Genomic DNA, 27,741 nt, shown 5'->3' with positions numbered 1-27,741 from the left:
GAGAGAGAGAGAGAGAGAGAGACAGCGCGAGCAGGGGAGGGTCAGAGAGAGAGGGAGATACAGACTCCGAAACAGGCTCCAGGCTCTGAGCTGGCAGTCAGCACAGAGCCCGACACGGGGCTCGAACACATGAACCACGAGATCATGACCTAAGCGAAAGTCGGACGCTTAACCGACTAAGCCACCCGGGTGCCCCTATTTTGCTTTGTTTAAAACAAAAACGATGAACGTGGAGTGACGTGGTGAGTGCACGGATGAGGCTTCTGAAGGGCGAAGGGCAGCGTCTTGAGGGATGAACAGGAAAGGGGAGCCCGACGACCGCAGGCAGTATGAGGGGACAAGGAGACGGGGCCAGAGCAGCCTGGAGGGAAAGCACCCGCAGGAAGGGGCGGGGCCGCGTCCATGCTCTCCGGACTCATCACGGAGGACAGGGCGGCTGGGTGGGCAGGTGGCCCTACTGGGTGAGAGGACTCGGAGGTTCAGCAGAAAACCACACCATTCTAGGTCACATGTGCTGTCGTGAGCAAAGTGGCACGTCCCACACGGGGGGGAGGGGGAATGTGAGTGTAAAAATGAATGTGCAATACGGTCACCTGGCAGATGGAGCCACGGGGGCTGGAGGAGGTGACAAAGGTGACACACTTCAGTCTGGGATTCCTGCGGCCAGCCCCATCACAGGAATGCCACGAATGCTGGACGAAGGAGTGAAGACAGGGACTTCAGCACACAGCCGAGCGTGGGCGCTGTGCTTTCCAGACACTCCCCCCCAAGACCTAAGTGGACAGGCCCGGCCGTCCTCTAGATTTCCACACGGACTACTTTTCTGGTCGCTACACTGCCAGCGTCTGAGCACACACGTAGTGCTTTGGCCCATCTACGCAGTAGCACATCTGACGTTCAAATTCCGACTCGAAGAGTGTGACTGCCATGCTCGGCTGCTAACTGACCGTGCAGTTTCAGTCCAGAAGCCACGCGCGGGAAACTCGCCTATAAAACAAGCTCGTCTACTTACAAACGGTTTAGGTGGTTCTCTGCCGTGCTCTACACCAGTTTTAAGTCCCATCCTTGGCTATTTTCTGCGTACAAGGTTCCCCAAGTCCTGGTGGTGCCCAACGCGGTATGCTCGCGCATCTCGCTGCGGTCACCCGCGAATCAGCGAGCGTGTTGGTGACTTGGCAGTGTCCTCAGTCGCGAGCACGCCGCAGCCGGAGAGAGCTCTTCCCCGCGCAAAGGTGGTGTGACGGGCCCTCACTCCTCTGCTTCGGCCCCATTCGGTCTGAAGCTCCCTGACCCAGACCGCCGGCCCAACGGCACACTGGCCCGGGTGTTAATTCCAGTCTAAGCCAAACTAATTGGTAGTAAATCTAATTTTCTAATCAATACTTCTTCAGGGCCAGTTAAAGCAGAAGTCCCCCAGAAGTCCAAAGTAAATTTCTCTCCAGAAGCTTGACCTGTTTTGTTTTGTATAAACGGAAGCATAGGAATTTTTAGTCCTTAAAAAGTCATTTAAGAGGCGCCTGGGTGGTTCAGTCGGTTAAGTATCTGACTTCAGCTCAGCTCATGATCTCGCAGTCTGTGAGTTCAAGCCCCGCGTCGGGCTCCGTGCTGACAGCTCAGAGCCTGGAGCCTGCTTGGGATTCTGTGTCTCCCTCTCTCTCTCTGCCCCTCCCCTACTCGTGCTCTGGCTCCGTCTCTCAAAAATAAACATTAAAAAAAAATAATTTAAGCAGTGCCTTGTAGGGCATTTAATATGGCCACTGTAAATGATTTTCATATACTATGATTCAACTCAGTAGGCAAGAATCTTCAAACTTTAAAAACTGTAAAAAAAGTAATTACATCCCACTTAAAATTATGTATAATAGTTTTTTTTTTTTTTTGAACTAATGCAAACAATCTGCTGCTTTTCCTTGAGCATCAGTGGGCTTTGGAAAACCACCATAGTGTGGTTTACAGTATCATTTACATTTACCACATTCATGATAAAAATACCTACCTTAAGTTGTCTTTTTTAAAATTTAATTTTAGAGAGGGTACAAGTTGGGGAGACGGGTAGAGGGGGGAAGGCAGAGAAAAGACGCTCAACCGACTGAGCCATCTGGGCACCCCTAAAATTATTTATTTTAAGCAGCTGTATTCTTTCTTACAATAGGTATTTGAGCACCTACTATGTGCTGAGTTAAGCAATGGGTACACCTGCTCTTTCGTGAGCTTCTTCAAGCTTTGTGGGCTTTCCCATCATTGGTGCATAAAGGCAGCAGTCTGGGGAAGGTTCTGGAAATTCAGGCACCACTTAGATGGCACTGCAAAATTATGAGTCAACTGAAAACTTAAGAAATAGAAGAATAGGGGCGCCCGGGTGGCTTAGTCGGTTAAGCGTTCAACTTTTGCTCAGGTCATGATCTCGTGGTTCGTGGGTTCGAGCCCCGCGTCGGGCTCTGTGCTGACTGGCAGCTCAGAACCTGGAGCCTGTTTCAGAGTCTGTGACTCTCTCTCTCTGACCCTCCCCTGCTCACGCTGTCTCTCTCTCTCTCTCTCTCCTAGAAATAAAAAACATTGAAAAAAAAAGAAATAGAAGAATAAAATGGAAATTCAGGAAAAACTCTTGCAGAAAACAGAGAACATATTTGCTATCTCAAAAAACAATTTTCTTCACAAGAACTTGGAAAACCAGTTTCATGAGTTCAATATAAAAATAGTTCCTTCCTATAGAAATAATTATAATTATTAACATGTTATCTCATGATCAATAATGTACTTAAAAAAAGAAACGTCTGACTTCTGAAAGTTAAAGCAGATGCCCTAAATTCATCAAGCTACATAGATTATTCTCCATGGGGGAAAACCTTGTTTTGTTTTTTAAATTCATGCGAATTACTGGCTTACATTCAAGTAATAAAAGGATTATTTAAAAGTTTAATTTATGGGGCGCCTGGGTGGCTCAGTCGGTTAAGCGTCTGACTTTTTTTTTTTTGGTAGGCTGGTACTCTTCTCTGAAGGCAGCTAACTCTTGATTTTGGTTCAGGTCACAATCTCAGAGTTTGTGGGTTTGAGCCCCATGTTGGGCTCTGCAGTGACAGTGTGGAGCCTGCTTGGGATTCTTTCTGTCTCTGCTCCTCCCGGGCTTAAGTGAGGGCGAGTGCACGCGCTCGCTCTCAAAATACATAAACTTAAAAAACTAAAAGGTTTAATTTTCAGTAAAATATAACTGCTGGTAAGAATGGCTTATTTGTGCTGTTTATTGCTGACAGATGAAGGTTCCACATATGAAGAAACAATTTTACTTAGAAACTATACTTTTGCTTTAACTGATCATGAAAAAGTAAACGCCATGGGGTGCCTGGGTGGTTCAGTTGGTTAAGCGTCTGACTTAGGCTCAGGTCATGGTCTCGCAGTTCGTGGGTTTGGGCTCCGTGCTGAGAGCCTGCCCAGAGCCTGGAGCCTGCTTCAGATTCTGTGTCTCCCTCTCTCTATGACCCTCCCCTGCTCACGTTGTCAATCTGTCTCTCAGAAATAAATAAAACATTAAAATTAAAAAAAAATTTTAAAAAAAGGAAAAAGTAAATGCCAGATTCCAAGATTCACTGACCAAGTCAATTAGGCAGGTCATCATATCAAAAAGAAAAACAACAGTACTTAGAATTGCAGTGCGATTATTTCTCCTGAAAGGATCTCACTTTGGAGAGGATGCACCCCACGAGGGACACCCCAGCATCCCCATGAGCACAGTCTGCCGCGTTCCTCCGGATCACGGACCGCTGCAGCCCTCCCGCAGCACAGACGTCAGACACGATCCACAATGGTTCACATCAGAAAGCCAACTCTGCTTCACGCAGCTGCTATCCCAACCCACATCTGACAAAATAAGACTCCTCACTTAACTCATTTCAAGGAAAAGAACTCATTTACTTGGCTCTGCTGCTCATGAGGCTCAAATGAGTTTTGAATGAACTACGGTGGAAACCCTGTACATCGCTGAAAAGAGGCCTTCTTCAAGTGGGCCGCTCCTGAATCACAGTACATGTGGGTATGGGTTTCAGGCCTTTTAAAAGGGAACATTCAGTTTGGAAATAAGGTCATCAAGATGTAAGGACGATTTTTGAATGAGTTAAATAAAACTGTCATCACTGCTGAGCACTTAACACTTACGTACCAAGATTTAATAAGCACTTTATAAGCATTACGTGTCTGCAAAAACCCTATGAGGCAGTCATTGTCATTGTCATCATCATCATCATCACATAACAACAACTGACAGGCGTGGACAACCACGTCCGCAGTAAGGTCCCGCAAGTGGGGCTGGGACGTGACTCAGTCATGCTGTGGGGACAGTGGCTCCACAGCACCAACACCCTATGTCCTGATGCTGGAACATCACACTGAGGCTCCTCCTGACACGCAGAGGTCTCCTTCACAACGCCCACTACTAAGCCACTTCCCTTACGTCTTGCAAGTGTGAAATTAATTATTTTTTCAACCTAAAGGAAGGGGTTTTACATACATCCTTTTAATAATTCATGGATGTGTTAAAATGGAGGCAGCAGCCCCATCATTAAAAGGAACCTTGCAGGGGCACCTGGGTGGCTCAGCTGGTGAAGCATCCGACTCTTGATTTCAGCTCAGGTCATGATCTCACGGTTTGTGGGATCAAGCCCCACGTTGGCCTCTGTGCTGACAACAGAAGGCTGCTTGGGATTCTCTCTCCCCCTATTTCTGCTCCTCCTTTGCTCACATGTGCATGCATGTTCTCTCTCTCTCAAAATAAAATAAACTTTACATTTTTAAAAATGTTTTGTTTCTTTCTGAGAGAGAGAGAGAGAGACAGCGTGACCAGGGGAGGGTCAGAGAGAGAGGGAGACACAGAATCCGAAACAGGCCCCAGGCTCTGAGCTGGCTGTCAGCACAGAGCCGGACGTGGGGCTTGAACCCATGAACCGTGAGATCATGACCTGAGCCGAAGTTGGATGCTCAACCAACTGAGCCATCCAGGCACCCCAAAATAAAATAAACTTTAAAAGGAATCTTGCAAAGTTAACAGGGAAATGAAGATTTTAAAAAATGTATTAAAGACAGTATTGTCAAAAATAATTAACATAAAGAATAGAATCAGAGTCTTCTGATTCAGATATAAGAACCATGTTCTAGAAGCTTTTCTTCTTCATTAATTTTCCCAAACACTATCAAAATTGAAGTTCACAAGAGGGCCAAAACCCAAAGACAACTCACCCATTCATATTTTAGAAATACAAGGTACTCCCTATGTAAAATTATGCCCTGGACCACAGCTCAGCTGGCAGGAATGTTCCATGAACCTCCTGGGGCAGCGGTGGGGAGGTTCCTGAGAAATCCTACACATGTCGAGGCCTACCCAGGGTAGACAGCCCTGTGACCATCCACTGGAGGGTCGTCCTCTGATCCAAGTCCCGAACAGTTGCAGCCGTGGTCTGTGGCTGCCACAGCCACATGTCTAGGAGGCTTTGGCCTGTTCATTCTATGGAAGACCTTTTCTCCTCTAGTGCAAGGAATGTAAGTGTGAGAAGAAATGAAGAGGGGGGAAAAATCAAGAAATGACATCCTTAATGCCTAAAAAGTGCTTGAGAAGAGTTTAAGGAGGAGTTTACTAAATAAAGAGGTTTGTCAACTTTCTACTTTAAAACACCAAGACAGGCACCTGGGTGGCTCAGTCGGGTAAGCGTCCGACTTTGGCTCAGGTCATGATCTCGTGGTTGGTGGGTTTGAGCCCTGTGTCTGGGTCTGTGCTGACAGCTCAGGGCCTGGAGTCTACTTTGGATTCTGTGTCTCCCTCCTCTGTCCTATCCCTGCTCGTGCTCTCGCTCTCAAAAATAAAACAAACGAACAAAAACCCATTAAAACAAGGTTCCCTACGAGCGTTCTAGTGAAAATCTGACCGCCTGGACTGGTAAACAGAGGTGCACGACACAAACCTGCAGCTCGTGTGTGGAAATGGTGGAGTCAGACTGACTTTCAGTTAATGGTACTTACATTTAAAGCAGCTTCTCCGCACTTTTCAATTGCTGCGAGACCCTGATTGTGGATATGTGTCTCTAGAAGTTTTTTCAATTCTCCTAGGCCATCCTGGATTCTAGATACGAGATTATACATGCGCCCCAAATCTGAAAGAAGAAAGTACCACGTTTTATGCACTGAAACAAGCTTGCACATCCATTCCTCTAAGTACGTACATATACTGTGATGACAGACACCTTCAGATAAAATGGTGTTTTTCGCTCAAAATAATCAGAATCATATTAATTATGACCGAGTATTTTGTATTTAGTATGCATATATTTAACTGAAAGTAACAACAATATATTTTCCTCTTGTTAAAGTTTATTTTTCCCTTTACTATGAGAAACGTCTAACACCAGAGAAGAATCTTTTTATCTGATACGAGCTGTATCAGATACTTCCTCAAATCTCAAGACTGAGATATTATTTATGGTAGATACGTAACAGGCACTCAAATATTGATTTCAAAAGATGAATAAATTTAAGGAGCATTTATGAGTATCTATCTCAACTATACAAACAAATGAGTCACAAAAGGGCCCCCAAATTCTTTGTTTAATATATGTATGGCCCATGGTTAATTTATGAAGGCCAAAGAGAAAACTTCTGAATCCAAACATCAATCTTTTATTGAGCTCCTTGTATATCCCAGTAAAACCTGACGGGGAAGAGAAATACTTTCACAAAATACAAGCCTTTGCATCTTGAAAAATTTTCCAGATAAAAATAGTCAAGGAGAAGTCACGGGGAGCATCATTTAATGCTAAAGTATATGAGACAAGTCATCCTCCAAACAACACCAACTGATTAAAGGATGTTCTTCTCCCAGAGTCCTACCCAAAACACTGTGGAGAGCTCAGAAATCGGTGCACAACCACGCATACTCACTCACACATGAATCTCTTCAGAAATGGCTGTTGGTGATGCTGTTAGCTGGAACTCTATAGAATTTCAAACAACTTCAAGACTGCAGATCCTAAGAACCTCTATCTGGAGGGAGTCTGAGTGGCTCACCTTCATTTTTGTCAGCATCCAACAAATTCTGGAACTCCGTGTGGAAAATCTCCAGGTGTTTCTCGATGAGCACCTGCTCGCACTTCCTTGCGAGTTCGTCCTGTGTGCTTTCATGAAGGTACACCTGGACTCTTCGCTGCTCCTCGAGCAGACGGGCCTCTGCCTGCAGGGATTAATTCAGGTGAACCGTCCGGATTCATTCTAAAGGGCTGTTACACAAATAATAGCAATTTAAACTCACAAGCTCTAATTCACTAAGGGAAGGGATCCTATGATTTTAGGTGGATCCCAACCACATTTAAGTGGTCACTGATATGCTCTGTTTTCTCTGCAACAGACTTCCACCTCTGGCTCCTTTTTAAATGACTTCACAAGATTGTTAGTTCAGATGTGTTTACATCAACTACCTTCCTTCAGATAAGCGATATCTCATCTTCTGGGGGTAGGAGTGTCCCTATTCAATACTCTGAGATACCTATGGACCCTCCCTTATATATGGATATCATGTTCAGAACCCCTATTTTTGACTGAAAACTACCTGAAGTCAAGAGTCACGTGAATATATTCCCTGGAATGACCACATGGTTAACAGTAATTGGACTTTTAAACAAATTTTAAGGAAAAACATCATGGCCTTCTCTGGCCAACCATTGAGTATATACCTCTGTAATTATTGGATTATTTATGCATCTCAATTTCTTACAATTCCCTTTAAGAAAGAAAAGAAAACAAAGATGTACTGTAACAGAGCAGCAGAGTAAACAGAAGTCTGTATATTTTACAATGTATCACCAGAAACGTGTGGTAGCACTGAGGAACCACTAAATTATCAAAGCAAGGATGAAATTTCAATAACCTCAAATTTATCAGGTGATCTGAATAAAGAGAAAAACTATACTTTGTATTATAAAAGTGCCACACTTTCCAAAATGATTTTAGATTTGGTATAATTTTGGAGAAATCTACAAAAATTCAACTGGAAGAATAAATACTCAAGAGCCAGGAAACAAAATATGCAGGCTGGATTTATGCTGTCAAGAATGATGAACGATGAAATGATTATTTAAACAACAGAAGTTAGAACCTTATTACACATTCCAAATAGCCAAATGTGAACAACAAATCTGGAAATTATCTGTAGTATTTATCAGAATGTCAATGTCCTTAACAGAGAATGATCTCTGTAAAATTACTAAGTTCATCCAAATAAAAAAACGTGAAAGAAAAAGAACAATTTATAAAAGAAGAAATGAAATTTAAAAAACCCAAAGTTTCTGGTAAGAGGTAACAAAAGCATAGCATATTTGGCTAATGGAATACTATTATCCAGTAAAATAACTATAAAATACATTAATGTAGCAAATTAGTGTGGGGGGAACAGGTTACCAAAAAACCTATAGGCATTATTCCTATCTCGTTATATATATATACTTAGTGTCCCAAGCTTGCAGGTTTATGTTATTTTTATTTTCCAAAAAGCCTACAGTTACTGTATGCATCTTTTCTGATTATGAAGTTATTTTAAACCATACAGGATCTTTTGTGCTTTAACGTAGAAGTTCTACGTTAGGCACATACAGCTTCAGATCTAATGTTCACTGAGCCTGTTACCTCAGGAATGCAAGTGATGTAATAATACAGGACATACACACCAAAAAGCACTTCTCTTTCTGTTTGAAGTTATACGTGTTTCCTAGGAAAAAACATAATCCCCTTGGGCAGCGGAAACTTCCTCTGTCAATCTCTGCTTTCTCCTAAAACAAACTTCTACCCCTTTCCAGATGAAAGGTAAGGCTCTGGGGTGACTGTGGGCTCAGTCTCTGCAGGGGGGAAGTGGCTCTCCCCCGCGGGCACTGTGGAACCAGCAGCATTCCACCACAGGACCCTCCGTCCCGCAGGGGCCCGGAAGGAAGGAGAGAACAAACTGGCACCTGAGTGATTAAAAAACATGAGAGGACAGAGGGGCCTCAGTGATAGCTTCAACTCTTTTTTTTTAAGCTTATTTATTTTGAGAGTGCAAGAGCACATGTCAGGGAAGGGCAGAGAGAGAGAGAAGCCCAAGCAGGCTCTGCTCTCTGTGGTGAGCCCAATTTGGGGCTTGATCCCAGGACCGTGAGATCATGACCTGAGCTGAAATCAAGAATAGGATGCTTAACTGACTGAGCCACCCAGGCACCCCCAGGACCAAGTTCAAAATGACTAAATAAAATAAAGCAGTTAAAGATTATCCTTGTTAATTTTGTTAGGGTGGGTTTGCAGTAAAAACAAAAGGGAAAGCAGACCTCCCCTCCAAAAAAGCAGATTAATGAAATACTGTATATATATATATATATATATATATATATATATATATTTTTTTTTTTTTTTTTTTTTTTTTTTTTTTTTTTTTTTTATTTCTAGGAGACAGAGACGGAGACAGCGTGAGTAGGGGAGGGTCAGAGAGAGAGGGAGACACAGACTCCGAAATAGGCTCCAGGCTCTGAGCTGGCAGTCAGCACAGAGCCCGACGTGGGGCTCGAACCCACGAACCGCGAGATCATGACCTAAGCGAAAGTCGGACACTTAACAGACTAAGCCACCCAGGCGCCCCTGTATATTTTATTTTTTAAAGCTTGTGTGTGTATATGTCTGACGTCAGTATCTGAGAATAGTCAACAAATCTTTTGTAGCTCACATTAGTCTCAATCACATGAGACGGCAGGATGTGTTAAAAACCCTAATGTGGCTTTGGATCGTTCATTGGTCAAAGCCATCCCTACTGAAGATTCTCCGATGTTTCCACTAAAATATCCCTAAACCCACAGAAAAGGGAACATAGACCCCTCAGGGAATTTGCATACATAGCCCAAACGAGCAGCTAAAAGCAGAATATTTTTTAAAGGTTCATGCTTTATTTCAATATTGTTCAGGAGTTTTGTATACTATTTCCTGACAGACTGTTTTAATATAAATATAATTTCCCCTTAAGTTACTGAATAAAATGTGCCACCTTTTATCCTGTGGTTTTGCATAATCTTGGGCATCTATCGGAGGTTCTGAATGATGAATGCTTATATCATGTTTACTATTCACCAAGCACCAAATGTATATATTACAAAATAAAAATTATTACATGGTATGTGGCTGGCTCAGTTGGTGAAGCATGTGACTCTTGATCTTGGGGTTGTGAGTTCGAGCCCCATGTTGGTTGTAGAGATTAGTTAAAAATAAAATTTTATTTTATTTTATTTATTTTAATGTTTTTTATTTATTTTTAGGAGAGAGAGAGAGAGAGCGTGAGCAGGGGAGGGTCAGAGAGAGAGGGAGTCACAGATTGAAACAGGCTCCAGGCTCTGAGCTATTAAAAATAAAATTTTAAGGGGCGCCTGGGTGGCTTAGTCGGTTAAGCGTCCGACTTTCGCTTAGGTCATGATCTTGCGGTTCGTGGGTTCGAGCCCCGCGTCGGGCTCTGTGCTGACTGCCAGCTCAGAGCCTCTTTCAGTCTGTGACTCCCTCTCTCTCTGACCCTCCCCTGCTCACGCGGTCTCTCTCTCTCTCTCTCCTAGAAATAAATTTAAAAAAAAAATTAAAAAAAAAATAAAATTTTAAAAACAAATGAAAAATTATTATCCCCATTTTACAGATGAAGAAACTGAGGACCAGGGGCACCTGGGTGGCTCAGTAGGTTAACCGTCCAACTTCATCTCAGGCCATGATCTTGCAGTCTGTGAGTTCGAGTCCCATGTCGAGCTCTGTGCGGACAGCTCAGAGCCTGGAGCCTGCTTCAGATTCTGTGTCTCCCTCTCTCTCTGCCCCTCCCCCACTCACGCTCTGTCTCTGTCTCTCAAAACTGAATGTTAAAATAATAATAATAAAATAAAATCTTAAAAATAAACTAATTAAAAATTATTACCCTCATTTTACAGATGAAGAAACCGAGGACCAGAGGCCCCTAGGTGGCTCAGTCAGTTAAGCATCCGCTCTTAATTTCAGCTCAGGTCTTGATCTCACGGTTCATGAGATCAAGCCTCATACCAGGCTCTGCACTGTCAGAGCCTGCATATACGTTTGGGATTCTCTCTCTCAAAAATAAACCAAAGTGAGAAAGAGAGGAAGGGAGAAAGAAACGGAGGACCAGAAGGGTTAAGGTCAACTCCCCAGGGATTTAAAATGAGACTTGCAGCCCAAGGCTACAGGTAAGAGAACTGTTCACATTTTATGCTTCTGGATTCTCGAGGTTATGCGCCTGTAGAATGTGATCAAAGTCAAGTTTGGTTAAGATCCAGCTGGACCTGGGCCCACTCTGTAACCCCCAGAAAGGAAGCCCCTCTCAGAGCTCCGGGGTGCAGGAAGCATGCTGCTTGGCTGAAGGCAGGGCTCGCACTGGTAATCTCTGCTCCGCGTGCTGCCTGTGGCTCCAGGCCTGATCCAACAGGAGACTTCCCTGCTGGCGAGATGGGGGGGTGGGGTGCTCCCACGTCTGGCCTACAGAGCAGACTCCCCTGCACAGCGTACTACCCCCAGGGGTGGGCACTGCCGGTGACAGGAATCACCGCCGCTCTGGCACACGGGCACCCTGAGAAAAGACTTCACTTTTCAAAGCACCACCACACGCAGGAGAGTTCAAGACAAGATGTGTTTATGAAAACAACACTGCCAAACTAAAACACTGAAATGACAGGCAACACTGCGACTGAAAACAGAAGTGCGTCGTCAGGCCACTGATGCTGCAAGAGCTGGGCTCCAGGCTGGCACACAAGGAAGCTAATTTAACCCCCCGATGTACACAAGGCAATCACCATTCCAAGGATAATACTTGGGAAGAGTTCCATTTCTGTTAGGTTTGGAGACATCAGGAATTTGTTTGTCAAGGACGTTCAACCACAAACTTCTAAAGCCTCCTCACGAGCACGAGGCGCTATGGGAGAATGCAGCCAGCAGGTCACAGGCAAGCCGGCTGGGGCTGTGCACCCCGAGAGGTGTGCTGCTGCTGTCCCCACACTGATCGCGGCACGTGCGGTGAGGGGCAGTGACAGAGCAGACATGGGGCACAGGCAGCCCAGCCTCCCTGGAAACATCCCTGTGCATCTCGGTCAGGGGTCAGCAAACTACAGCCTCTGGGCCAAATCCTGCGTCCCGGTCAGATTTTACTGGAACACACCGCACACATTTGTTTACGTGTTGCCGTGGCTGCTCTCCCCACAGAAGCAGAGCCAGGCAGCTGCCTGAGACCACACCGACCCTCTACAGAACAGGTGTGCTGATTCCTCAGCTCTGTAACTCCTCGCCAAGTCCAGGATACACCTGCATTCCCGAGGAAGAGAACAAACAGATTACACTAGAACTTCGCTGGAACACCACTTAGTACTGAAAAAGGTTTAGATACAGTTCACGACCCGTCTTGGATCCTGTGGTTTCAGAACCATCTCCTCTGCTGTCGCCCTGAAGGCTGTGCGGGAGACCGCTAGGGAACAACTCAGACGGAGAAACGCAAAGTTTGCAAATCTAGCAATAGCTCTTTCTTTAAAAATTCTCATTGGCCTAACACTGCGGCTTCCATTAGATGCAGCTATCCGTGCTAGGAGAGCCAGTTCAAAACACAGAAGCCACACAGCCATGACAGTTAGCACTGCAGAGCATACGGAGCCACGACGGTCAGATGAAGTTCTAAAAGCTCCCTGGTACGCTGGGAGGAGCATCTGTCCCTGCTACGGACACTGCAGGGGACACCGCCCAGGAAACGACCTGTGGAAAGAGCTGCACACGTGAAAGAGAATAACCCACTGGGGCGGCGATAACCGTTTTAGCTTAAGGTGACCATATGCGCATTATTTAAGCTTACCTTTTTCATATACTCAGTAACTGGGTTCTGCTGCAAGAATTCAGTGCTCTCCCTGGTATAAAATCTCTCCGTGTCAGCCAAAAACTGAGATTCAAAGGACTCTTTATACACTGTCAGCGTAGGGCCCTTGGCAAATGCATCGTCTTCGTTTAGCCCCAATTCCACTAGAAACAGATAGGAACTATATTTCAATTACCCTAGTTTTTGTTACATTTTACACAATACGCCCATGTATAACATTCAGCTTCAGTTATGTTTAAAAGGTAAATGGAAAATGGCAGGGCAGTAGGTAAACCTGTTATTCACTGGCATTAAAGTACACCATTTCAATGAAAGAAAAAACAGACAAAGACATTAAAGGAAGTAATTCTGACCCACGGCCAAGCATGCTTCAAAGTTATCATGGAGTTCATTTAAAAAACTTCTATCTCTAAAAGCTTAAAAATAATAAACACGAATTTTTTTCTTAATGCTTATTTTTGAGACAGAGACAGAGTGCGAGCGAGGGAGGAACACAGACATAGGGAGACACAGAACCAGAAGCAGGCTCCAGGCTCTGAGCCGTCAGTACAGAGCCTGATGCGGGGCTCGAACTCACAAACTGCGAGGTCATGACCTGAACCAAACGAAGTTGGACGCTTAACCAACTGAGCCACCAGGCGCCCCAAGATGACGTTGATTCCTAACTGAAGTATAGCTGACATTCAGTAGCCCGTCAGTTCCAGGAGGCCATCACAGGGATTTGATGCTTGAGAACATCACAAAATGATCCCCACAGTGAAATCTAGCCACTGTCTGTCACCTTAAACAGTTACTACGGTGTTATTGTCTCCATTCCCTATGCTGTACCTCACACTGACCCCCCTGACCCCATGACTTATTTATTTTATAACTAGAGGTTTAATCACCTTCACTGATTTCACCTGCCTCCCCAGAAGTTTAAACTTTCAGAGAAAGACAATGCCACTGAAGTTTTTCAAACATTACATTAGTTCATCAGTTGCTTAATCTCAACTTTTCAAGCTGATACAGGTCTCTGGGCATCTTTCCATTCTATTAATGACACTCCATCATGTTATATATCCAGTAATTCAGCAGGAGACCAGAAAACAACTCAAATGTCTACCTCCTCAAAATTCTCATGAAAAACAAAGATCAAACAATTTTTATGATGGGTAAAATCAAACAGAATCACATTCACTTAAAGAGAGTTTTGGGGGCCCCTGTACATGCAAACAATAGTTTTACAGCTGCTAAAATATCTGTACATGAATTTGTCAGAGCACTGTTACAACCGTCATTTGACAAGGACATTCTGAGTAGAGGAAAAGGAAATGGTTTACCGTACGACTGTACAACTCCACTGATCAGTCTTGTGTTGATGGTCTCACCGTTTCTTTCCTTTTCAATGAGTTTTAAAACAGCATTTGTTACCTTTAGGAAGGATAAAGGGAAGAGACCTGTAGATTACAGGCTACAGCACGTATGTTACTTGGACTCTGAGTACATCACACAATGAAAGGTGACAGGTTATCCTTGAGGATTCTAAACCTGTGAGGAGACTGTGCCTCAGAAATGAAATCTGTAAGGGGTTTAACGGGACACACACACACACACACACACACACACACACACTCTCACACAAGCACGTACCTGTTTATTCAATGGCCTGAACAGACAATCTCTCCAAGTCACCAATGCAAGCTGGATGAAAAGAAAAAGGAGACATATAAAATGTCTACACTTTTACCATGCTTTCTTAAGACTGAAGTCACAGGAATCAGCCTCTCATTTAGCAATATTTCTAGATTACAACTGGGTAAAAATCTATCATGATGAAATCAGAGACACCCGAGTTAACAACTTCAAGAGGTTTCAAGGTACAGACGTTTTATCAGCTCACATTTTAATAATTCAGATATAAAGAAAACCTGGATTTGAGGAGACCATATGTATCAGCTTACAGGGTGTCAGTGGATTCAGCCTCTAACACTGTTGCCTGGCCCAAATTTATTTTTTGGCCCAAATGAAGATAATTCCATTAATCACAGTTTCCTACTACTTGGTAAATTAACAGATGATAAAAATTCAGTTAAGTTCTGTATCTTAATTGTGGTGATTTATGTTACAGGGATGCATACAACTGGAAACATAACTGTACACTTTAAACAGATGTAGTTTATTACACATGAATTACTCAGATCTCCCATTTTACTTGTACTCATGTGTGGGAGTCTTTGATGCATTTTTGAAAGTTTTTATAACTTCCCACAGAACTTATGCCGGAAAACCACTATGAAAATGAGAACTGTTAGAATTTATACATGATTTTAAGCTGTTTGTTGAGAGTGGTAATACTCAAAGTAAAATTCAAATGTATAATAATTCAATACTCAAATAAAAACTCCTGAGGAACTCACTTGAACATAAATACTTTCAGTTTTATTTTTCCTAAATTTAACCACAGATAAGACTAGGTTTATGTGAGACTTCAGAAAAGATTATGTAATTTAATTTACTTAATGAACTCCACTAAATAATATTCCTACCACACTCAAAAAATGGGCAATATTTAAGAGAAAACTATTTTTAAAATTAATTTATTATTAAAAATTTTTTAAATTCCCCTATGGTTAACAGTGTTATTAGTTTCAGGTGTCCAACAGTTCTATACAGTAATCAGTGCTCATCGTCCTTAAGTGGACTCTCCCTCTCCTTCACCCATTTCAGCCCTGCCCCAGCCCCCCTCCCCTCTGGAAACCATCAGCCTGTCCTGATGTTAAGAGTCTGTTTTTTGGTTTGACTCTTAGTTTGTTTGTTTTGTTTTCTAAATTCTTTCTCTGACTGACTTATTCTGCTTAGAATTATACTCTCTAGCCTCATCCATGCTGCTGCAAATGGTGAGATTTCATTCTAAGAGAAAAAGTAGTTTTAATTATTCATGAACAATATATACTCATGTAATGTTAGCATAAAAATAAGATTTTAGAATTAGAAACTGTGATGTCCAAGAAGATGCTGGAAGGGAAGAGCCTCATTTTTTAGGAGAAAGGCAAGCCGGGGGCGATTTTCCCTGTGCAAATTCTGTTGCCTCAACTCTTCAGGCTTTAATATGCAAGAGTTAAGGCAGGAGGGAAAATGCAATGCCATAGCCATGAACTTCTAGTAAAGATATGCTATACCTTTAAAAATATCTTTTTTTCCAAACATTTTTCTAAACTAAGACAGCCTTAGACAACTCTAATTTGACTCTGGATAATTTGTCACTTTGAAGGAAGAAAGAAGAGATGGCAAGGTAAGAAAGCAGGGCCAAACACACATGAAACGATGTTCAGTGTCACTCATCATCAGGGAAACACAGATCAAAACCACACTGAGATACCACCTCATGCCGGTCAGAGTGGCTAAAATAAACAAATCAGGAGACTATAGATGTTGGCGAAGATGTGGAGAAATGGGCACCCTCTTACACTGTTGGTGGGAATGTAAACAGACACAGCCCCTCTGGAAAAACAGTGTGGAGGTTCCTCAAAAAATTAACAATAGAACTCCCCTATGACCCAGCAATAGCACTGCTAGGAATTTACCCAAGAGACACAGGAGTGCTGATGTATAGGGGCACCTGTACCCCAATGTTCAAAGCAGTGCTTTCAACAATAGCCAAATCATGGAAAGAGCCTAAATGTCCATCAACCGATGAATGAAGATGTGGTTTATATATATATAATGGATACTACTTGGCAATGAGAGAGAATGAAAAGCCATTTGTAGCAATGTGGATGGAACTCGAGGGTGTTATGCTAATGAGTGAAATAAGTCAGGCAGAGAAAGACAGATACCATATGTCTTCACTCTTATGTGGAACAGGAGAAACTTAACAGAGAACCATGGGTGAGGGGAAGGGGAAAAAGTAGTTAAGGAGAGGGAGGGAGGCAAACCCCAAGAGACTCTTAAATACTGAGAACAAACTGGGGTTGATGGGGGTGGGGGAGAGGGGAAGGGGGGTGATGGGCATGGAGGAGGGCACTTGTGGGGATGAGCACTGGGTGTGAATATGGAAACCAACTTGACAATAAACTATATTAAAAACAAACAAACAAACAACAACCAAAAAAAAACCAAAGCAGGGCCAAAGGTACACCAGACAAAGTTCAGGGGAACAAGGTACAGAATCAGGGAAAAAAATCTTGCTCAATCACTTTAATGTATCAATGATGAAGTTAATTTATGTCCTCTGGTGGACACAAAAGGAAAACAAAATTCTATAATTAAAAAAGAAGAAAGAATGATCAGGAAAAAAGTAAAACTCTATACTGTGCATCCCACATTCTGGGACTTCTGGAAAATACAATGAGAGATCATTGTGCCCAACCGTTCCACTGTGTCAACTGTGCTTGAACTTTATGAATTCAACAGGTTCGCCAGAAGAGCACACAGAGGAGATACTATTTCTCGACAGGGGTGTTCAGCGGCCTTTGCTAAAACTTACAGCAGCATGTTATATTTCCAAACGGTAACCACAGGATTTAAGGATGTAGAAGGTATGAATTTTCAAAGTAAATAAAAAAATAAAAGCAATCTTATCTTGAAAATTGTGGTCTATGAAGTATACTTGCACTTCTTTCTATTTTCTCTATTCTTGAATACAGCACTCAAAAATTAAGGTGTAATGATTTTTAGGAGTCTGTAACATTACTGTAGGGTATGCGTGGTGCTGTAGGTCAAGGTGGCATCCAAGAGGAAATCACCCTCAATTACACCGATTCCTACACTGACAACTTTCAGTCTCAAGAAAGCATTTGTGAGTGGAAAAGGCAAAGTACAAAAGGCTCAACTCAAAATACTAAAGTCACAAAGTTTTGTTAATGATATATTGATAATGATACAATGATATCACATATATGATATATACAAATGATATACATAAATGATAAGTTTGTTATGAATCTATGATACATTATGTTTTCCTTTTATCGAGTTTGTCCAAAGGAAAGCAGTCAAGTGCTGCTAATACCAGCATGCTTGGGAAAGGAGATAATCTCCTTATGCAAAACTTGACATTTTCACGACACTGGTTCAAGAAGAGGACAGTCTGGGCATCTGATAACCCGTTCCGAACAGACAGGCCGTCTGCGAGTCCTCTCCCCACTGCTCTATGACGTTGGTTCCAGAGCAGACTGCACAGCACAGTCCTCTCTAGGGCTCTCTCAACAGTCTGCTGGGCCCCACCTCCGGGGTTCCTAGTAAGTTGAGGTTGGGGCCCAGTAACCTGCATTTCTAACAAGTTCCCAGGTGGCCATGATGTGGCGGGTCTGGGTACCACACTTTGAAAACCAGAGGACCCAGAAAAAGCTTCCCTGACTCAAGAAACATATTAATGAGAGTGACTTCAGTCGCTCAAATTCTGCCTTTTCATAATCTACTCTCATGCAGTCTAAAAGAACCTTCAATGTTCAACTCTGTCAATATCATACTACTTTGTAAAGTGAGAGGGCAGAACGTCTGAGCGCAGTCCTCTCCCCTAACAGTCCCCCAAACCACAAAGACCGCGAGGGCTGGTCTGGGAGGCCTGGGTCTCAGTCTTGGACTGGACTGCCTGTCACCTCCAGCACAGGGGACATCGAGCGCTGACACTGGGACGGTTCCGGGCAAAGCCGGATGGCTGGTTAAGTAACTGCGGAAGAAACTTATCAGTAAATGCACAAGTGTGGAGGTTGTATTTCAGAACCCCATTTTACTCATCCTTCTTCTTTCCTGCCATAAAATATTTAAGAGTCATTTAATGATAAATTAAAGCAAAGGAAATTAGCCTACTGTTCTGAAAATAGCGTCATTATTTGCCTAGGTTCCCCTACTGACAGATGAGGTAGCTCTACAAAAGCACACACATGAAAGGTGTTTAAAAAGATCTTACAGAATAGATTTCATATATTCCTTTCCGTCCTTCGTCACATTCACGGCGAACCCAATGTCTATTGAGGTAGGCACAAATTCCATTCAGCACTTTGCTGGAAAATCGATAATCCTCCCATTGTTGAGTGTAGAACTTCAGCACACTCTCATCCATCAAATCTTCTCCATCCTAAAAACAAGTTAACTCAAGCTTCAAGGGCTAATTTGTCACATGATAAATTAAAAGTTCACTAAAACAAACCTACTGAATTACAAATATATCCATGTGTTTGGTTTTAGATGAGCTTTTTATATTGTATACAAAAACATGCTTATTAACACCCATTCTCATAAGAATATAGCTTGAGAGGATCAGACTGAAGAGAGGATTTTAATGAAAATTCTTTTAAAATGGAACCTTTTCACAATGGATTATTAAGTACACGTATATACACATACAAAGTAAAAAGTACCTTGAATGTTTAGAATAAGAGGAATAAGGAATTCACCTCAAAACCAGCGCCGTTTTGATATTTTCAATTAAAATTAATTAAAATGTCCTATTAGCAATTTAGACCACAGGATCAGTACTACTCCATTTTTTCATGCGTCTGCATCCTTCATTAAATTTACTTAAAAATTATAAATTTCTAGTTTTTATAGTAATCTGCTACATTTTCTGTAAAAATAAGTGTCATGGCACAGTATTTCTTCTTTAACAAGATCTCAAGGGGGAAAATGTGCATTTACCAAAATTATTTTTACCCAGATTTCCACAAGGTAAACCACAAATCTGTATGTGAAGGATCTACCTGAGATTTCCCCTCAGGTATTAAAGCCGCCGGCAAAGTCGATCCTCCCCTTTAGAAACTGTGTCCTCCGCTGCAGCTGCAGAGTCCCTGAAATATGTGGCAGCAGGAGTGCTCAGAGTTGACACAGGAGGGACGCAGCCCCGTCCGTGAATGGAGGCCCCAGGCAGGCCACCCTCTCGCCCCAGTGGCCTCAACCTCAGAACCGAGGCCCCACAAATGCACGGTGCACACATGAGCCCACAGCTGCGGGAGAACCTGACCAGATCTCGATACAACCAGTTTGGCTCAGTTAAATTACAACAAGAAATGAACCAGCAAACGTGAAGGTAGGCCGTGCTGGCTTACAGCATAGGACCATTTGCAAAATGCAGATATCACTGAACGAGCACGGCTCCTGATACTTTCGTACAACACATGTACTCCTGTTCCTCACTTTAATGCTGAAGAATAATCAATTCCAGTGTTCACTTTACAGTGTTCTGAATAAAAATAAGGACACTGTGGTTTCAGTAAAACATCAGAAACACACTGGTTTAGGGAACATGGAAATCATGCTATCTTAAGTCACAATTTGTGGTCAATCAACTCTGGTCGCTTAGAATGATATTAAGTTCCTAATTTCCTTGTAAAATATATTAAGAAAAACAACTTTGAAGCATGCTGAAAATTCTGCCTATCATCTGTGAAAATAAAACAATCTTTGAAGTATAGACACAGAGCACAAACCTCTCGGGGTAGAGGTACAGAGGTACTTCACGCACTCTATGTGGTATGTGCAGCACTGTGCCCATCCTGGGCTGGATGGAAGGAAGGCACCACATTGCCTTTGCTACAGAGGATGGAGACTGAGGAAGGAAAAGGGAGATGATGAAGGGGAAAAACTCTATCATTGTCCGAGCAATGGCTCAGAGCAGGATGAACCTATCCTTGAAGGCCATGGATGTTCATAGGGAAATCCATCCTAGCCAAGGGCACGGTTTCATCGTAGTTCTGAAATACACTACATGACCGTGTGTAAAAGGAGGTCACACTGGAAAAATGTGGTTACCAAAGGTTAGGTAACCTTATGGTCATTTGTACATTTTTAGACAAAACACACTAGGGTCAAAATACAACATAGGTACTCTCAATTCACAATTATACTCTCGAAATGAAAAGGTCTATCAATTTCTAACACCCAAATACAAAATGATTAGTGATTTAAGTACTACTATGATATAAAGCTATCAAAAACTTCTAATTTAACAAATTAAAAAACAGAATATGGCTCATGAAAGCTTCCTCTCCATAACAGGTAAAAGACTAATAAGAGCAAACTATCTTCATGCAAACATCAATGCTGAAAACAATGAACAAATAACAGTGGGAGACGTAGCATTCAATCGAGTTAGAATCATGAGTTCACGATTTTCTTTTACATTCTATTATAAAGAGTCAGTATATACATAAAACATCTTACCTTAAGAAGATTTGTCAAGTAATTCTTCAAAAATTCTTTAAGTCGTTTGTATAATTCCAAGCCAACAAACTGAGCTCCCCCAGGCGTCTGTCCCTTTTTTGACTTGGAGGGAGGGACGCCAGCCCCTCGGGCCTGGTTTGACTGGTGAACACTCGTGCAGTAGTTATAAACGTGACTTGGAGAAAAGTTAAGGAAATCAACATGCGTCATCAATGTCAACAGTGATTGATCCTGAAATATTTTTAAAGAAAGTATGTTCATGCCAATATGCTTCCAATACATCAACAAAAATCTGTAAACACTATAGTGGGAGGGGCGCCTGGGCGGCTCTGTGGGTTAAGCGTCCGACTTCGGTTCAGGTCATGATTTCAGTTTGTGGGTTCAAGCGCCGTGTTGGCTCTGTGTGGGCAGCTCGGAGCCTGGAGTCTATTTCGATTCTGTGTCTCACTCTTGCTCTACCCCTCCCCCATTCACACACTGTCTCTCGAATATTAAAAAAAAAAAAAAAAAAACCCACTGTGAAAATAAGATACCATTCACCACAGCAATAAAGCTAGACACCAGCCAGCCCAACTTACAAGCTTGTTCACAGGCCCAGGGACCAGTCTGCTGAAATGCAGGAACGTTCTGAGGAAAGTCACCAAGGAAACACAGGCCCTTCTAAGATCACGTAATGCGAATGACCTTGTGGGAAACTGTCCTTCAGAAGGCATGAAAAGAACTGGCAATCGGCACAAAGGTTCCAAACGAGAGAAAAAAAGCAATTATCTCCTTCAAGGAAAACAAAAAGCTATAACGAGAGTCTATTTTGATGCCTAGCTGTACTTCTAGAAGCAGGTATTATAAACATCAAAATAACGAAGATCTTTTAAAAAATTACTTAGAAACAAATTTAAACAAAGCTACACTTGGTGGATGAAGGATGAAAAGTGGAAGAAGTGTCAGGGCAAGAGACCTCTTACCACAGGAAGTCACAAATGCCTAAAACGGATCAAGCACAGAAGCGCAGGAGCTGCGTTAAGTCAAAGAAGAGACGGCGGAAGTCTGAAACAGCTGGAGTGGAGCTGCTGAGGACGGGGAGACGGGGCGGGTACGGCAGAGAACCACTCTACTTTGCTATAACCTCTCACAGTATTTCAGTGCATCTGCATGTATTATTACTTGGATAAAACTAATAGACAACATCGTTAAGAAAGAAAAATTGTCACAACCAAATATTCTGGCCTGTTTCAAGTTAGTGCGTGCCGACAGAGGGGATTTCAAAACCTATTCCATACTCCAAAATATATTACACAAGGATCAAGAATTAAAATATACAAACCTAAACCGTAAAACAAAATACACATGATCTCAGACTGGAGAAGGCTTTTCTAAGCAGAGTCATCTAAATACTTACTCCGAAATTCTGAAAATATCTTAGTAAAAGAGATCTTTAACGAGTTATCATCTTTAATCAATTAAGAGAGTTAAAAACAACGTGAAAAAGTTAACCTCAACAGAAACATGGGCAGAGTACACCAACAGAAAATCCCAAAGCTGAAAGAAATATGTATTAGTGACCAAAAATCTGGAAAAAAAAAAAAATCTTCAACCAGTAGTAATCAAAGAACTTTGCCTTAAAACAACAAATCATTTTATTAAATGTTTCAAATGCACAGAGAATCACAGTTTATAATACATAATCAGCTCTCATAGACTGATGATCCAGTATGGACAAATTTCCTCTTCCCGTGCTAGTCTCATTCCACCTAAACTCCCCTCAACTTTTTAGGAAAATAGTACCGATCTGGCAAGAGACCTGCTCCATACCGCTTCCCAATGCCTCTCTCCCCTTCTGCTTTCCCTAGGGTCAAATACCCCATGCTGTGGTGCATAGCACTTCCTGTGACTGTTCTTATATCTTACTGTAAAACTGTCCATGAAATTACCATTCATGTGTTTTCAAGTTTTAGATACAGCTTAGCCCTTACAGTAAGTCATCCATTTTCTTGTGGATGGACCCTACTGATAACGATCACTTCAGTGAGTTCCAAGTTTTGGCAGTTCCAAACAAAGCTGCGAAGAATAGTACTAGCAAGTTCTCTTGCATATAGGTTTGACTTTCTCACACTACAGAACTGGTGGGTGGCGGGAGAAAGGTGTCTATGGTAAACTTGACTACACCTTGCCAGATGTTCTGTCACTGACAGCCACCAGTGCTGTTCAAACGCCTACAGCCTCTTCCACACGTCTGTACTGCGGTTTGCCATGGTTTTAAATACGCGTTTCTCTGACTACGGTGAGGCTAAGATTCTCATGAGTTTACAACTTTCATTTTCTCTTCTGTATGTCATAATCTTCACAATCTTTTAAAAAACAGTTTGCTCAGACACTGATGACAGTATAATATATAAGTACTTTGGAAAAATTTCAGTTTTTTTTAAACGTTTGACAGAACATGCGTACACGCGTGAGTAGGGGAAGGGCAGGGAGAGAGAATCCCAAGTAGGCTCTGTGCTAATAGCGTGAAACAGGGCTCAATCCCACAAACCGTGAGATCATGAACTGAGCTGAAATCAAAAGTTAGATGCTCAACTGACTGAGCCACCCAGGTGCCCCTGGCAGTGTCTTGTACAAATCATGGTAGATGCATAGAGCAGACGACTCCTCAGCAGTTTAATGAACTACTGATACACATATCATGAATCAGTCTTAATAACATGTTGAAGGAAAAAAGCCAGATATGTATGGTTTCACTTACACGAAGTTCTAAAACAGGGAAAATTATTTCTATGGTGACAGATATCGCGTGACTTCCTTCTCCTTGAAGGGCAAAGACTGACCAACAGGGGCTCCAGGGAACTTGCTGTCTTCCTGATTAGGGTACTGTTTACCTGAGTGTATACACCTGTCAAAAAGAATTCAAACTATACACTTAACATCTGTGCCCTTTGGAATATGTAAATTTTGCCTGGAAAATGTTTTTAAAAATGTAAGCCCATAGTAAGTATTACAGACTGACAACTACTGAACTCTCTTCTCTTTGATAGGACAGCTTTACACGGTGAAAACCCCTGCTGTATCCTCATATATTGCAATTCTTATCTTCTTGGAGTTTGCAGTCTAACTTTCTTTTAATGGAAAGCAGTACGTAAAGAGAAACTCTTAATTTGCCATTATCAAATTTATACAAATTTTCTTTTATGGCTTATGCTTTAGTTTTTATTTAGGACATCTTCTTTCCCAAGGCACTAATTCTAGTGCATTATTTTCTTTACCTGGTTTGGCACGGAGATTTCTAATCTTTCCTAAAGTACAACTGTGTATGAGAAAGAAATGTGATTTTATATTTCTCTACATGGATACACAATGGTTCACAAACCATGTAGTTTTACATGGTCTACTCTCTCCCCACCATAGGTGTTGCTGCTTCTAGAAAACTGCCCATTTCGAGTGAAGTTTTCAAGTACACTGCCCAGTTGTCCAGTTTGCGCTTTAAAAAATCCTGCTGTTTCTGTGAGGTCTGGTATTTATCTTAAATATTTTTCTGATTAAGTTTGCAGAGAACCAGCTTGGGATTTATTTCCATTTATCTTTATTTCATTTCTGTTTTTAATATCCTTCTTTGTAATTGTTCTCTTTCTGGAAATTCTTGTTTTGGTCTATTGGCTTTATAATCTCCTCTGTCCTTTTTAATATAAGCATTTAAAACTTCAGATTTGGGGTGCCTGGGTGGCTTAGTCGGTTAAGCGTCCGACTTTCGCTTAGGTCATGATCTCGCGGTTCGTGGGTTCGAGCCCCGCGTCGGGCTCTGTGCTGACTGCCAGCTCAGAGCCTGGAGCCTGTTTCAGTCTGTGACTCCCTCTCTCTCTGACCCTCCCCTGCTCACACGGTCTCTCTCTCTGTCTCCTAGAAATTAAAAACAAAACAAACAAAAAAAAAACTTTAGATTTTCTTCTCCACACCATCCAGCTGAGATGTATGGGCTCTCCTTATGGTTCAGCTGAGTTTTCTTTTTTCCATTATCAGTTATCTTGAGAGTTAGTTAATTTAGGGCACCTGGGTGGCTCAGTAGGTTGAGTGTCTGATTTTGGCTCATGTCATAATCTCGTGGTTTGTGGGTTTGAGCCCCACATTGGGCTCTATGCTGACAGCTCAGAGCCTGGAGCCTACTTTGGATTCTGTGTCTGTCTCCCTCCTCAGCTTATGTTCTCTCTCTCTCTCTCTCTCAAGAGAAATAAACATTAAAAAAAAAAAAAGTTAATTTAGAATTTTATTTCCAAAGGGTACTTTTAATCTTTAAAAAAAACACCTCTTAATTTCATTTTAGAATTAATCAGCGAATGTTATCTTTTTGATAGTTTCTTTAAAATGTGAGGAGACCTATAGCTAAATAGATGATCTTCTTTACATGTGCTTGAAAAGAATGTCCATTCTCTAAACTGCTGGATCCAAGAACCTGTTAGAGTAAGCTGGTCACTTCTGTTTTTCACATCTAATATATTGTTAGTGATTTTTCTGTGTATTAATTACTGAGAATTTTTAATGGAAATCTTCCTAATTATAGATTTGCCAGTTTCTCTTATACCTCTCTAAAATATTGGTCCTATATTTTGAGGCCCTGTTAACATGTATATAAACTGAATTACATTTCTGGTTCCTTATTCTTTTTATCATTAGAACTAACCGTGTCTCCTCCTCGGAATAGTGCCTTGGGAAATCCGCTGAACCAGATGTTAAAACGGTTATTGCCATCTCTGGTTAGAATTTACCCCGAGGACACTGGTTCCATCTCTTTATTTTCTACTTTCACACCTCTGTGTTTTGGTGTGTCTATTGCAAACCACAGAAAAATGCATTCTTTAAAAAAATGGAGTTTGATGGTCTCCAATGGATAAGTTAGGTTTAATTACAAGACCACAATATAAATATATGGTTATATACTGTTTTATACATTGCTATTTGGATTATTTACCATCTCGTTTTATTTTTGAAAAATTTTCTCTTTGCTTTTGCTTCCTCATTTTCTTTCTACAAGGTAGATGGATTCCTTATTCCACTGTAGTTCTTACAGCATTTTATTTGTACCCTTAAAATCCGATATGCATACTTTGCCTTTCACTAATTCCGGAAAATTCTCAGGTTGTCATCTCTTCAAATATTCCCCCCCTATTTTCTACATGTGTGTTGGACATTTTCATGTCCTTTATTCATACTAATTTTTCTTGATTTACCATCTGGTTAAGTGATTCTTTCAACTGTGTCAAATTTGCTGTTTACTTTTAAATATCTTATTTTATATCCGTAGAGTTTCCCAGTTTTTCTTCCCCCCACTCCCAGTTTCTTTTTAAAGTCTATCTTATTTCTGTTTTGTTCCTCAGTATTTTTGATTCTTAATTTTTTTTAATGTCTTTTATTTTGAGAGACAGAGAGCAAGTGGGGGAGGGGCAGAGAGAGAGGGAGACACAAAATTCGAAGCAGGCTTCATGCTTGGAGCTTTCAGCACAGAGCCTGACGTGGGGCTTGAACCCACCGACTGTGAGATCATGACCTGAGCCAAAGTCGGACGCTTAACTGACTAAGCCACCCAGACGTCCTGTCAGTATTTTTGATTCTTTTATACAACTATTTTTCACATACTTAGGGACACTCTCTAAAGATCTTTTTCTTTGATGTTCTTGGGGCTCTCATTCTGCTGTTTGTTCTATGTGCTGCCCTGTTCTGGTGGAATCTCTCCTCTGCTTTGTAACTTTATTTTTTTAACTCATTTTTAGTGGGACCTTTCTATTAACCTCCCAGTTTGGGGACATCTTTCCCCCAAAGCTGGTAATACAAACTCAAACACCAAACATACCCACGGTAACAAATTCTCAGGACAGATGGTCCCCACCCCCCTCACATCCAGAACTGGTCTCAAACTAATTTCTAGCTGCCTCCATGGGAGAGAAAATCCATTATTTTTCTAGTTCACCTTGTCACTAAAGATTTCCATGGAAACGGCAGCTTTGCCCCTCCTCGCCCAGGTGCAAGACTTTGTCCCCTTCTCTGTGTGACCTCTGTCTTCCAGCGCCCCCTCACCCACATCCTCCTGCTTCCACACAGAGGCTCATACTTTTTACCAAGCACCCAGTTCTAGGTGTTCGGGTCCAGGGAACGTCTTAGGTTACCTTGTTCAGAATAACTTCTGTTTCCTGGCAATATATTCATCTCCAAGCTATTAAATTAACGAAGATCTTTAAAAAAACAATTAAGCCCAGTGATGGCCAAAGTGCAGGAAAATGGGAGCCTCTATCCATTGGGGGTCAGAGCGTATACAGTTACTACTTTTTCTGGAATAAGATTTAGAAATATTCAAAAGCCTTATAGTACATTCCTTTGGATATAACAACTATACTCATATGCCTTTATCATGGGGAAATTATCACAGAATTATAAAAATACTTAGCTACCAAACTATCACAGCATTGCTCACAATGGCAAAAACCTTGTAACAATCTAGTTGGCAAACACAGGGAGTTAAATACCCTGTTAGATTCATCGGAGGATTCAGTATGCAGCTTTTAACAATGTCAAAGAATATAGAGTGGTTATAAAAACTGCAATGTATTTACCAATTTCATCTAAGACACCAATCATAATTTGTATCGTTACTTTAAGTACCACTAAGAAAATGTTATCAGTTAAAATAATGACATTCTTCTATGGAATTTTTACATTTACTTGAAGATCAGCTG

At 41.8% G+C, this 27,741-nt stretch overlaps 1 protein-coding gene across 3 annotated transcripts in view; it reads right to left on the bottom strand.

The window, feature by feature from the left end:
• CUL1 (cullin 1) overlaps positions 1-27,741 on the bottom strand; it is a 105,186-nt gene that overhangs the window by 21,864 nt on the left and 55,581 nt on the right. For all 3 annotated transcript variants that reach the window (XM_039253870.1, XM_039253871.1, XM_039253869.1), the window contains exons 3-9: positions 21,029-21,203; positions 18,780-18,947; positions 14,519-14,569; positions 14,209-14,299; positions 12,866-13,029; positions 7,045-7,207; positions 6,004-6,134 (exon numbers count right to left, since the gene is read on the bottom strand). In XM_039253870.1, coding sequence (XP_039109801.1) covers positions 6,004-6,134; positions 7,045-7,207; positions 12,866-13,029; positions 14,209-14,299; positions 14,519-14,569; positions 18,780-18,947; positions 21,029-21,203 — 943 coding nt within the window. The remainder of the gene's footprint in view (positions 1-6,003; positions 6,135-7,044; positions 7,208-12,865; positions 13,030-14,208; positions 14,300-14,518; positions 14,570-18,779; positions 18,948-21,028; positions 21,204-27,741) is intronic.

The sequence above is a fragment of the Hyaena hyaena genome, unplaced genomic scaffold (assembly GCF_003009895.1).
Source record: "Hyaena hyaena isolate Hyena2069 unplaced genomic scaffold, ASM300989v1 scaffold_471, whole genome shotgun sequence".
Classification (NCBI taxonomy): domain Eukaryota; kingdom Metazoa; phylum Chordata; class Mammalia; order Carnivora; family Hyaenidae; genus Hyaena; species Hyaena hyaena.
Note: the sequence above shows the minus strand (reverse complement) of the source record. Positions and strands in the feature narration are given on the sequence as shown.